Source organism: Lissotriton helveticus, chromosome 3_1 (genome assembly GCF_964261635.1).
Source record: "Lissotriton helveticus chromosome 3_1, aLisHel1.1, whole genome shotgun sequence".
Lineage (NCBI taxonomy): Eukaryota > Metazoa > Chordata > Amphibia > Caudata > Salamandridae > Lissotriton > Lissotriton helveticus.
In genome coordinates, this window is record NC_136061.1 from 355413154 (window position 1) to 355427682 (window position 14529).

Genomic DNA, 14529 nt, shown 5'->3' on the forward strand with positions numbered 1-14529 from the left:
GGTATAAGCATCAGACCCAAAACCCCAGACCTTAGACTACTTCTAGAATCAAGAGGAGCCTTTGCTGAGGGGAAGAGCTGGAGAAATTAAGGAGAAGTACTGCCCTTGCTGTGTGTTGGGGGTTGGCCTGCAGTTTCTGTTTCTGCCAAAGAAGGGAGAAAGACGTTGCTGTGTGCTCTGTCCCCTGCTTGAGGAAAGTCTCCAAGGGCTTGAGTAAAGCTTGCCTCCTGTTTTGAAGTCTCAGGAACACAAAGACGTCACCCCAAGCTCCCATGAACTTCCTTGCTGGAAGTTCTGATCTGCCAGGAGTCCATGTGACTGTGTGTGGCCTCTGGAGGTTGTTTCTGCTGATGAGAGCTGGAAAGCAACGCAACATCAAGAAAAATTACGCATCGCTCTTCTAGCAATAGTTTTTAGGACGCAACGCCGTGGTGCAAGACGAATCTCGCTGCACCGCTGCTGCCGAAACTGACGCAGTGCCTGTCGCCGCTGCAAGAATTGACGCATCGATGGATCAAGGCTGAAGAAATTGACGCATCACCGCTCGAAGCTGACGCATCATTCGCCAATGCATCCCAGATTTCCACGCATCATCCTTGTGCGGCAAGTTTTCCCTGACGCATCACCCGCGGATAGGAGTCATCTCAGAATCGACATATCGCTTACCCCTGTGTCCAGCAGAACTGTCGCTTTGCATCCACGAAGGTCTCAGGAATCGACGCATCTCTTTGTTTTTGTTTTTTGACGCTTCCATTCGCTGTTTGGTATGGTGAATTTTGTCACAACGACAGGTACATTGTAAGAAATCACGCATCCATCGTTTTCTATGGACTCAGTTGGTTAAACCTTTTGAAAGTCATTTTACTTAATACTTGTATGTTGGATTTTTGTCATTTTGGTCTTCTTAAAGTTTAGATAAAGATACTTTATTTTTCTAAACCGGTGTGGTGTCCATTTGTGGTGTTATCACTGTGTTACTGTGAGTGTTGGCACAAATACTTTACATAATGCCTTTGGGATAAGCCTGTCTGTTCGTGCCAAGCTAACAAGGGGGTGAGCAGGGGTTATCTAGAGTGTGTATCACCCTTACCCTGACAATAAGCAAGGGTCCCTATTTGGACAAAGGTACCTCCCTCTGCCAACAAGAGACCCGCATTTCTAACAATAACTATTTCCTTGACTATTTCCAGATGTCCGAATGATTGATAACACACTGCAAAACCTAGACAATGGACACTCATGCTCACAGGTACTACTAGACATTTCAGTGGTGTTTGACACTGTCAAATATGATATTTTCATTCAAACATTAAAGGAAGGCATGTGTTGTGAATGCAAGATACTGAATTGGTTTCAATTCTAATCAAGCATAGCAGCTAATCAACATTGACAGCTGCAATGGTGGCTTCACTGAAGCACATATATCCCTGAATGCCTGGTGGCGATCTCTAAATGTTCCGCCAGTCCTCCGCTAGGGTACCTGGGGGCGATCTCTAAATGTTACGTCAGTCCTCCACTAGAAGTATGCAAAAACTGTAGTATACAAAAAGACATTTGCCATGTCTGTACTTGGTAGTCCCGTGGGCCGCCCACCAAGACCTTATGAGACCTTGACTTTTTGCATATTTTGCACCAGTCTTGCCTCTTTGAAGATTCTATCAACATCTTACACTCTAATATGGCCAATAATGAAAGTGCCAAATAATTGGAATTTACTCTTGGTAATTGGTTAACAGTGTCATATTCCATCTTGACAATGTCAGGGACAATGACGCACCCCTGTTGGCAGGCAGGAGGGTACCGGCTATCATGTTTGCCGATGATACCCTCCTGCTTTCCAAAATCCCCGATGGGGATCCAACGGATATTAGATGGGTTTGGCATTTTCTGCAGGCAACTTGGTCTGGAGATCAATACAGAGAAAACCAAATTCATGATATTCAACCAATCCTTTACAACTACGCCTGATCCAACACTGGGTTCTGCAAGGCTGGAAAGGGTAAAAACATTTCAGTATCTGGGGGTAACTCTACACGAGAATTTATCATGGGGCCCTCAGATAGCCAGATCCCGGTTAAAGCTGTCCCAGATGTCGGGGGCAATTTTGAAGGTCGCAAATACATCAACCTTTAAACCCATCAGTCCAGCTGTGGAGATGTATAAAACCCAAGCCAAAGCGGCCGCATCCTATGGCAGTGAGTTGTGGGGTCATAAAGCGGGGACAGAACTTATCAGAGTAGAAAACAACTTCCTCAGACGCCTTTTGGCCCTTCTCCAAGGCACACCCTTGCTACCCCTAAGATTAGATCTGGGGCTCCCTTCAATAGGGGACGATTTGGAACTAAAACCGCTGAGGTTCTGGCATAGGCAATGGACCACTGGCGAACTTGCATACTACAGGGAAGACCTCAAGCATGTAATGAATCTCAACCAGCGTGACAGAATCCCGTGGTTGGCCTTTATCAAGAGAGAACTACATCGTCTGGGACTCCCCGAGTTATGGGAGGTTCCTAAAAGAGGCTGTCAAAGGGTCCCTCGCAAAAGGCTGGTCGAAATTCTCAAGGAGAAAAGTCTAGTCTCTCTCGTGTGTGCACCCAATATCGGCACCCTGACTGAACAATTCCTGGATTCCAAAAATTCTTATTGTTTCGAAGGTTTTATGGACATTATATTTCCTATTTCTGCAAGGAAATTGTTCATTCAATGGAGGCTAGGCACCCTGCCCTTGAAAACCTTCACCTGCAAATGGACAATGCGGGACAATAACATTTGTCCTGGGTGCAATAACTATGATGAGGAAGAAATTCACGTTCTGTTTTTTTGCCCGGCCTACACTAGACCAAGGAAATACTGGCTAGTGCCATTGTGTAGGAATTTGGGTATAAGAAACTATTTGCATTCATATAGAATACTGAAGACAAGTACCCTGCCCCACATAGTCTTTGCAGTTGCTAAGTTTATAATGGCCATGTGGCAGATAAGCGGAAAAATGCCAAAAGACTGAAAAGCGATACGAACTGTAATGTAATCGTTCCTCATGTCCAGACTCTCCATGGAAATGAACCACCTATGAAATGTATTATGTCATGTTTTTATTGTATGCGGATTAGCTTTAAAATGTTTTACGTTTTTTATGAATCTTTTATGGTCTCAAATGGCCGAAATAAAGAATTTTTGGATTGGATTGGATTGGTAATTGACATAGGGCCTGATTTATAGTTTGGTTGTCTTTTACAAATGTAACGGATAGCCCGTCCATCTTATTACAAGTGGTTTATATCCTATGGCACTTGTAATGAGGCAGACGGTATATCAGTCACATTTGGGACGCAGTATCTGTGTGCCAAACTCTAAGCCAGACCCTCAGTCTCCACAAACACAATAACAACACACCAAGCGGTGCCATACATGTGCATTCATTTTATACTATGAATATCTCAGGAGGAATAAACCAGTTTTTCTTTAGATGTGTTTTAAAAACATGGAACTCAATTCATCTATCTGCTCATTCCCTTCTTTATCTGCTTTCAAAAGAAAACTGAAACCTTTTCTTTCTGATTACCACTTCTCTCCATTCTCTCCTCAGATATCTGCAGTTTATTGAAATCTCCTGAAGTTTCTTCTCGAATGTCACTGTATTTTACTTGGAGTGTAGTCTTGCTTTGTATTATGCATAAGATGCTCTCTGAGCTGATCATATATTTCTTGTACATAATAGTATGTACTGCTGTTGCTTCTAGCTGTCCACACTTATTAACATACTGTATGGTTTTTTTTAAACCAGCAATAGTAGGAATAATGATGATATTTGTCGCTGCTACCGTTAGAACTACACTTACCCTTACTTCCACTATATCCACTACAACATCTTATCGTAGTACTACTACTACTACTAATAATAATAATAATATTAATAATAAGAAGAAGTAGAATGTTGCCCATGTTTTACATGACATGTAACAAAGCGGATTGTATCTAGGTGCATAAAGAATAATTGTTATTGATATCCAGTGAAAATGTATTAATGTTATCAAACATTAGGTGGATAAATATCTGACATGGACATGAACCTGAGCCCTTCAAGTTACTCACAGATCCCTTCCGCAGGCGCAGAGTCTGCAGGATATTTAACCAGACTTCTTTCTTAAAGTCCCCAAAATACAACAGCATGACATAAAACACCTAAGTAGGGAGAAGGCTACCAATCCTCACAGCTAAACCTACTCTGCCGGATGAAGAATCCTGGGCTACATCAACTGTACTATTTACTTAATTAATCTGTTGTAGCCAAAGATTTGAGGGGTGATTTGTAAGATTCTTGATATTTTATGGGAATAACAAGCAGAAATGTTTTAGGGATATGAGTCATAGAGGCAACTCAGTATTTTCTCTAATGCTGTACGTTTGACCTTTTCTGATTGTCCTTACAGGTGTGGCAGATCCCTGATTATACACCAATAAGATCAATCACAGAACCTATTGTGACGCTAGAAGGACACTCCAAACGCGTGGGCATCGTCCTCTGGCACCCGACGGCCCGCAACATTCTACTCAGTGCAGGTATGGCACAACTTAAAGATGACGTATAAGGATAGTACATGAGGGCACATGGCTGAGTAATAAATCAAATATTTTTAGAACGCTATGAATGGAAAATTGTTGCATCAGAGTTCTTAATTGCTTTGCTAAGTAGCATTTCCTTACTCTGATATCCAGGGTCTTTCACATTCACAACTTTTGCCAGATGTTTACCAAGTATAAGGCTTGTTATGTTCTGTAACTGGTACCCAAAGAGTAATGCTTAGAGAATGTTTGCAAAGAAGCACATGTGGCTGTCTTGATGAGCCACAGATGCTGCTATACCTCTCCTCGAATAGACAGTGACAGCATTTGGAATGCTTTCCTCATTTCTCATAGCAGTAGGAGGTGCAAGATAATGCCTTGAAAGTGTTGGACCCATTATGGTGTGTCTGCTAGTACCTCCTCTGCAATAAGTGACAAAAACCTAAAAGATAAGCTAAACTTCCCAATAACAGCATATGTTATGTGTGTGAATGTTTCAGAAATATGACACCTTTCTGACATCCTCATTGTTGATGTTTCTTGCAACAGTTTGAAATGAAGCCTGGGAAAAGGTGAACACATTTCTAGTTTGATGTGGAAATCTTACAGTGATATTGATAGTGAAGTATGATTGGTGAAGGGGAGGAGAAAAGTTGGCCACATTCAAATTCGTCACTTCTTGAGTGAGCTCAGGCGGAGTACCTCTAAATCCTGCTATAATCCTTATCATCCAGGAGTGTACACCTAACATGAAGCCTCCATGCTTCTGCTTTGCAGGACCCAGCTGCACTAGTTGTGGTTCTGGCTGGATTGTCCCCCATGATGCGGCCTATCAGGTTCTGATGACTTCCGGGGAGTAGACCTCCCTGGCTGCACGGCAAGGGGTTGGGAAGCAGCATGCTCTGCTGTTCCCCGGTGTGGGCACCGAAGGAGCCAGCGCTGGTGCAGAAGTTGTCTCACTCAGCAGAGGCTGCCATAGAAATTTGAGAATGGTGGCCTGATACACACACATATGACCCAGTCCGCTGCATGAAGTAGAATGTAATAGAGCGTAACTCTCCAGAACCAGAATAGGTTGGTGCAGGCTTACCTGGACAGGCAACATGCGAAGGTGGCCCTACTGCAAGAATTGGATTTTGTGATGGCATGTCAGCATTGTTTGATGATTTTTTTTAACATGTACTAGCCCTTCAGTGCATTAAAGGATACGACATTCAAAATGAAGGTGGCAAATGCCATTAGGAAATACTTACAACTTACAAAAATTCATTGGACACCTACGCTACTCTATGGGAAGGCTTAGATTCTGTTATCAGATAGTAAAGCTGGCTGGCTCAGTTATGGTCCTGAGAGGTCATCTGAACATCTACAAAACAAGCTCAAGATGTTTAGCTTAAACTCGTTACAGCGGATAAAGTAGATCTGCAAATTGAACTAAACCTGACATTGGTATCAGCTCGAGATACTGTGGACAGGGAATCCAACTTGCTACATTGAGAGGCTAGGGCTAGACAATATGGAGAGAGGGAACACGCAAGCAAAACACTAGCCTGGCGGAGAGATCACTCCAAGAATAAGATCATATTGAATATAACAGACTAGGGCAGAGCACATAGACTCGCCGTCTATGAAATATTAGCGACATTTACTAGATACTATATGCATTTATACCAATTGAAGTGTCTTTGGCAACATTCAAATTGCAGAATACATGTAAGATATAGCCATGCCCTGCCAAGAGCAAACAGTCAGGCAACCTTTACACAAACTGATATCCCCTGTGGAAATACTCCTTCATCAAATGTATGACAAATGGTAAAGCAACTAGATCCGGTAGATTCACTACAGTATTCAATAAAGACTACACAGACCTGCAAACCCCACACCTGCCACATGTATACAATGAAGGTCTTGTAATGGGCAGACTCTCAGTTTATCCACACAGGCAAAGATCCCTTTTTTAACTAAGTCATGCCATCCCATGTCCCTCTTAAACATAAATAGTAAAATAGTTTCTATAGTAATTGTTAAGGACTTGTTGCATGTTATAAACATTTTTGTCCTCCCTGATCTGGCAGGATTCATCCCTGTAAGAGCTACTGCCCTAAATATTTGCCTGTTATTCACAATTATGTATCAGATAAACCCAAAATTGCCTGTGATAAGTGTTTCTAGATGCTGAAAAGGCATTTGATTAATTAGAATGGCCATTCATAATTATAGCTCTGCAAAGAATAGGCCTGTGTGCATACATACTTAAAAACATAGGACTGCTCTATGCATCTGTGCTGCTTGACTGTGCCAAGTCCACTGATGAAGCCTGTTCCTTGCGGACCTAGCACCTTCATTGTAATTAGGATCCCAGGCTTGCAATTCTGTCGTACTCCTCTTCCTGGTATTTTCCTTTTTCTCTTTTGTTCTGCACTCTCTCTGCTTCTTTGAATTTTATCTTCTTACTCTTGCTCTCTTTCTCTCACCCTCTGCGTTCCTGTCTCTTTTGACCTCTTTTCATCTCCTATTGCTCCTCCCACTCTTTTTTCCTGGGTATTTCTGACTCCTTTTTTCCCACTCCTCCTTCTCCTTTTCCACCCTCCCCCCTCAGCAGAATTCATGTCTCTTCTCCCATGCTGTGCACTCTCACCTGCTGCTCACCTAAGCCCCACCTCTGGAACTCCTGCCAGTCCACTTCCTAGGTAATGATGCTGGCGAACAAATGCATGCAATGGGTGTACCACTGGCAGACCGAAGGCAATCCCGTCTGTACCCTTCTGGGCCTTGACTGCACCCAGCTCTAGTAAGCCCTGATCGTCCACTCACTCACTGCACCTATAGACGCCACTCTTTTGTAGCAAGTCATTGTAACAACTTGCGTTGTAATGGAACGCGTTGTAACAATGTGTTTGTTGTAAAGCTCATGTTGTAAAGGAATGCATTGTAAACGCAAGCGTGGCCTATTCCGTCTGCAGACACCAGCAACAACGTGGAACTCATCTACCGACCTCCTCGACCGGAAACCAACTTCGGTGAACTCCATTGCAGAGCTCATGGCCCTCCTAGTACTCGCCTTCACCTCCTTCCCCCACGGTAACTTCAATTACCACCTGGAGGACCTCACCAACCCCAACACAAATTACCTTTGAGAGGACCTGTCCACTCTCAGACTCAGCCGGGGAGTGAACGACCCATCCACGCCTCCGGCAACCCATTTTCACTACCCTCAACAACATCATGGTAGACAAACCTACACCTCCCACTTGGACAGCTACGCCCCATTCATTCCAAATCAATCCCTCCCTATCACTGAACTGCGCCCGCCAAATCAACCAGCTGCAACTGGAAGAGGATCTCAAAAGAAACACGAATCTCAGAATTCTTAGCCCACCAACCCCAACATGACGATAACCTCTCATGATCCATCGCCAACTTTGAAGCCTAGATCACCTCCTGCACAGACATCTTGTCCTCACTCAAAGCCACCATTGCCAACAGGACCTGGTCACACGTAGGCTGATTCACAGAGGAACGCACAAACACCATTATAAACAACGCGAAAGCAGAGGGAGACAGTCCCACGACGACATGGATAAGCGCAACTACAATTCCTCAAGTTCTACATTCAGCAAATCATGTCCACCAAGACATCAGCACTCACAGAACGTAGGAAAACAGCTCCTACAGTGCCAAAGAAATCTTGGTCATTGCACAAGCCACAAACTCCACAACCATCACCCACTCACAGGCCCTCTGCACCCAGCTCTCCAACATCTTCGCAGCAATATCGGCAATATCTACAACAACTTTGAGCCCCAGCCAGGACCATCCACTCTTGCAGCTCTCCTAACCTTCAAGACGAGCACTCAGAAACCCACCATGACAAACTGGCACACCCTCACCACTATCGAAACTACTCTGGAGCTCATAGGCATTACTGTCCTCATCACAACTTCTCCAAAGGTTTGGCTCCTAACAGCTCAGCTCTAACCCCAGACTGAACGGTCACCTTTCTGTACTCCTGGAAGCATGCCACAATACCCCCCTTCTTAAGAAAACCTTCAGTTGACCCGAATACTCTGACAACTATCACGTAATTGCCGTGCTGTCCTACCCTGCAAAAGTGCTGGAAAAAACCATCAACAAGCTTCTAGCCAACCAATCAAATGACAACCAACTCCTCGACCCCACTCAATCTGGATTCTGGCCCAATCATAGCACCAAAAATGCAATCATCTGACTTATCATGGACCAAGGAGACACCGCAGACTTCATTCTACTTGACTTATCCGACGCCTTTGGCACAATCTCACACCCATCCTCATCTGATGCTGCCACAAAGCCAACATACAAGGACCTGAGCTCTTCTGGACCAGCTCCTTAATTACAAGCTGTACGCAGTCAGTCAAGCTAGGTCACCAACCTCATCTGCGGGCAAAAGTAAGGATCATCCCTTAGCCCTACCCGGTTCAACGCCTATATTTGTCCCACTTTCCAACATCATCTGGACCCATGGAATGTATATCTTCCCTGTCAGAAGGAGCCAGATGGATGAAGACCAGCTTTCTGAAACTTCATGTGGACAAAACAGAAGTGGCACTTTTTTTCAGCGGCTTGAAGAAAAAAATGAAGACTTGACTCTTTATATAGACCCCAGACCTGGTCTGTTCAGTCTCTGCTTAACAGCACCAGGATACCCTCCTGGGTGAGTCGTATGTTCTACAAATAATTATAACATAAAATAACATTTGCCATAGCAATGAAGCCCTTAGCATGCAAACTCAGGCAGCATCATCCACCAGGAAGTTGGTAACCTCCCTTTACCTTTAACAAAGGCTATAGGTGTAGTGGATTTTCAGGCAGAAAGAACAGTTTTGGTGCCTAAAGAGAGGAGGAGCTCTGAAGGTAAGGAGGGAGATGAGCCAAATTTCTATGCGGAGGTTGGCCTGCAAACCTAAGGTCATTGTTAGGAAGTCTATTTCTATTGGGACATTAGTAATTCGGTATAGTATGTCTTGATTTTTTGTCACTAGTGGGCATGTCATCTTAAAAGTAAAAAAACATATGTTGAATGTCCCCAAGGCCCTCCCCACATCGCCAGAATGTGAATGAGTCCCTCAGTCCAAGTTTGTGTAGTCTCGTTGGGGTCCAATACGTTTTGTGAATAGACCAGAAACTGAATTGTGCAAAGGAGACGTGATTTGACCTCAAAGAGGGAGATTCAGATCCTACGCCATGTCATTTTGTCCAAAGGGTGAGTACCCATTGCCTGAGAGTAGGGTTCCCATTTCCTGCTAGATCATTTCAAAGCTTGTTAGTTATATGTTTATATAGGTGGGAGGCACTGTGACCTCTACTTATGAGGGCTTCTAAAAGAACAGGAAGGTCTGGTGTTTGGGGCGGGGTGTTCAGTTTGTTTAATACGGTTTTGAGTTGTAGAAATTCAATATTAGGTAGGTCGAAGTTCTTTTGTTTGTGTAGTCCTAGGCTAAGAATGGTGTTTATTCCTTTTTGAGCCCATGTATCCCAATAAAGTGTTTTTGCATCTAGTTTAATGGAGCGGTTGTACCACAGGGAGGCTAAGGTTGAGGTCTGTATTTGATGGTCTAAGCATCTTTCTAGGAGGAGAAATGATATTGAAGTATCCATTATAATTTGACTTGAGTGTTCAAGAGGGAGTGTCAAGATGTCGTGGACTGTGAGAGTGGAGCTAAGGGGAATGGTGCAGTGAGGTTGGCTCTTAGGTATAGAGCACCGGAAGCATGCTGGATATGAAGTTAATCAGTGGGGCTATCATCATCTTCACTGTTCGAACACAGCCCCACCAGGTTATGTTTTTAGGTGACCATGTGGTAAGAAGTTCTTTAATTGGCTCAATGTTTTTTACTCATTAAGTGCGACGGAGTGTTTAAGATCGAGACAGAACCACATGCCCAGGTATTTGAATGCTGTCGGTTGCCACTTCAGGCAAAATTTGTCAATAGCATCAGCTGTGCAGTTTTCATTTAAAGGGAATATCTCTGTTTTGTCTATATTTAGGGAATAGCCCGTGTCCTGTGTATATCTGTTTATTTCATAATTGGCATGGCCAGCGGGGCATCTTCAGTAAACAGTAGTACATCATCTGCATAAGCGGCAACTATTGTCTGTCTGAAGCAAATTTGATACCTGGGATTCTTAGGTTGTTACTGAAGGTGGCAATGAGTGGTTGAATAACCAGAAGGAAGAGCAGGGAAGAGCGAGGGCACCCCTGGCAAGTATTCTGTGAGAAGTTGAAGGACTGGGAGAGGTGGTCTTTAACTCTCACCCTTGCTGTCGGGCCTGAGTAGAGGAGCATGGTCATGCGTATAAATTCCTCACCCAGATTGTATTTATGTAAAATGGAATGTAGAAAACGCTACAAGACCTTATCAAAGGCCTTTTCTGTGTCAAGGGCTAGTGCTGCAGTTGGGGAGAGAGAGATTTTCTCTTTCAAGGACTTGGCAGAAAGTCCTAATATTATCTGCCGCAAGTCTGCCTATGAGGAAACCTGTTTGTGAATTAGGGATAGGTTTTTGAATGACGATTCCAGTCTATGAGCCACAATTTTATCATATATCTTGTAATGGATGTTAATCAAGGAGATCGGCCTATAATATTTTACATTCAGGTAGTCTTACCCCTCCTTCGGTATCACTACAATGATCACTACTGTTGCTGAGCCTGTGATACTACACTTGTTGTTGTTGCATAGCTAATCTCCTTTGATTACGCCAATCCATTTTTGGGCTCTCCTACTCAGGATTTTACTATATCTGCATGCAGTTTGGAAAGGAGGGATGAGCCCTTTGAGTGTGTAACTTGGGGGCTTAGATTTTGGATACAGCATTCCAATTCCTTAAGGCGAGTGGAGATGGCCGTACTTTTAGTAGATGCAATATTTATCAGTATCTCCCTTAATGTGGCCTTAAGAGCATCCCAGCATGCTATATGTGAGGTAAAATTAGCAGCGTTTTCTATGAGAAAGTTTGTATTGGCCATCTTTATCTGGGCTTTAGTGTCGGGGTTGTCCAAGAGGTCATCGTTCAAACGTCAATGATGGGGTGGAGGTGTGGAATTATTAAGTGTTATTTGAATTGAGATACATGCCTGATCAGAGAATACTGTGGGCTCAATCTTTGGGGACTGAGCGTTGTGGAGTAGGGAGTTGCTTACCATGATATAGTCTATGTGTGTGAAAGAATGGCAATGAATAAAAGCTGTAGTCAATGCCTGTGGGATTATGGGGGCGCCAGATGCCTACAAGATTGTTAATTTTACAGGAGATTCTCATTTGTTTGTGCGCTTTGTTGCCTATAAATTTGTGGGCTGATATCCTGTCTAGATTGCCATCCATGCGGAGATTAAAGTCCCCTTCCAAAATAATGTCTATGTTGTCCAGGAGGACCAAGATCTGTTTGTCTAGGCCCTTCCAGAAGTCTGAGGCATTACGATTAGGTGTATAGATATTTACTATGAAGAATTCTAGATCCCTTTTTTTTTCATTTGGAGATGAGCCACCTTCCCGCTTGATCATGGGTGTGTGATACAATGGATATTTAGAGATTAGTGTTACTACCCCATTCTTTTTGTTTGGGGTCCGGGAAATGCCCACATTGGCAATACAGGGGCTATAGGATTTAGCGTCATCGGTGGATTTAAGTGGATCTCTAGTAGGAGAATGATATTGTCCTTCGGTTTATGACAGTAGTCTGCCACTACTGGTCATCCAGTATCGACTCACCGGATATGTAAGATAAGCTAAATATCTTATTTTTAACTAGATACCGTGGTATTGGTTTATCCATATGTTTGTTATACTTCCTAATATGGGCTGTGTCATAGCCACTACTATACGTTGAATATCCCCTATCTGACTCACCTTGCAATAGGTGTTCTCCATCTCAACTGCTCAAAGGAACTACTGCTATTGATGGAGTTATGACTTTTCATAACGTAACAGTCTCTACACGGTGATAATGTTCTGTACAATTTACACAGCCACACAGTACAACAGATTGACCACATGAAGGCATGTAAGTTCGGGATACTTCCTCTTTACGGATCCACTTAGAGCCTATATTATGAGAACATTGTGCTCTGTGGTCACCCTGAGGTATGGAAAGCTACGGCTGTAAGTGGACTATCACCTATCTGCCTTGCGATAAGAGCTCTCCTCTACTGCTCAAAGGAACTCCTACCATTGATGGAGTTATGTCTTTTCATAAGATAAACCACTTCTCCATGGTTAAAATGTACTGTACTACCTACACACTCACACAGTATAGGAGTATGACCAAATGAAGTCATATAAAATCCTGGCACTGCCACCTTACTGTGCTACTTAGAGACTGCAGTGTAAGAGCACTGTTCTCCTTGCTCTCTCTGAGGTTATCTAAGTCTCGCTACTGGTTAAAACAATAATATGCTTACTGGCCTATGCAGTGACTGTACTGTTTATGATACAAGATTTGATTTTTTATTGTTGATGAGTGTTATACATTTACCTGAGATTATATGTTAAGAGTACATACACAATTGTAACACTGTTCAATTGTTTTGCTTTACACTCCCAAATTAAAGAAGTTCAGCACTCCCTAGCAGGGGCATTCGGTAAGGCAAGAAAACACCCGGAAAGGGACTTCACCCTCACCAAATGAGGCACATCAAGAGACAGTTTCAGAATAAAGCATGGGGTTTTATTAGTGCAACACTCTCTAACAGAAAGGCATTCCCAGATTTCAAATGAAAACAACATGAAAATATATATATGTACCACAAGTTCAAATGCATGAGATAAAACACAAGCAGATAATAAAACACGCAAATAATGAGCACTTATAAATCAAATATTAATAATGCTGCAAACCATAAGCAGGTTATAATAAGGAAATACTCATAATTCAAATGCACAAGAGCAAATATAACAATAATTGGGCGTCCAATGCACGAAACAAGCACTGTCAAATGCAAGTAATGAAATACAAAAAATAATACTATCAAATAAAAGTCTCAAATATAAAGAGCATGTATACACAGAATGGAAGCATATACAATAATGAAATGAATGAAATGAAAATTGCACTTATATAGCGCGTAACTACCCGGAGGCCTCGCATATATATTCACAGAATACATCAGATGGTGCCAATGATCAAGAACCAATGAATACAAATACTTCACAGGTTGGTCACTCAGCACACAGACAAAAACATGCAGAAATAAATTTATATCCATACATATATCTCAATAGCAATGATCAGAGAAAATACCTCACGGGCTGCAATATCTTCATCTTAGCCTACACAATTCCAAATCACAGTCCTAGGGTCAAGAGACACCTCAAGCTGGGAAATGCAGCACTGATTAGACACGTTCATCTCTCAGGAGAAATCCGTCTTCCGAGCCAAGAAACTACAGTTTTATAATATTCTGAAGGCATGAGAAGACATCCTCTATAGCAGGGAAACTTACTGGTGCTGGCTGATATCCATGCAAGCTTTCCAAGGCAAAGGAGTTCTCATGTATTCTCCTGCGCTCCCATACGTTCCAGCACCTTTTCTTAGTTTTTTTATTTTTATTTTTATTTTTATTTTATTTTTTTATTGCAAGACATCGATTTGAAACAAATGCAACTGAAGATTCACACTGCGTCACGCCAACAACCCGGAGGCAGGCCGCTATCAATAAGGGCATACAAAAATCACAAAGAAAGCTAACCCGAGGCCGACATCCGACCGGGTTAATCATGCAGAAATAAACAGGAAATACAATAAAATCTGTTGCGTGTGCAGTGCGACTTCAGCGAGGGAACGGTCTTGCTTTTCTCACAGTGTCGCAGACAATTGAAAGATATAGAAGATCAGTGAGGCCGCCCCTAAAGAAGCAACGGTCAACTAACCGCTGCAGCAGCCTATGGGAAGGATATGTCTATCAGCACTGCTTTTCTTCCCAACA

General features: G+C 42.9%; 1 protein-coding gene across 2 annotated transcripts in view; it reads left to right on the forward strand.

Annotated features, from left to right (window-relative positions):
• CORO6 (coronin 6) overlaps positions 1-14529 on the forward strand; it is a 427480-nt gene that overhangs the window by 338321 nt on the left and 74630 nt on the right. For both annotated transcript variants that reach the window (XM_078680034.1, XM_078680035.1), the window contains exon 4: positions 4431-4560. In XM_078680034.1, the coding sequence (XP_078536160.1) occupies positions 4431-4560 (130 nt within the window). The remainder of the gene's footprint in view (positions 1-4430; positions 4561-14529) is intronic.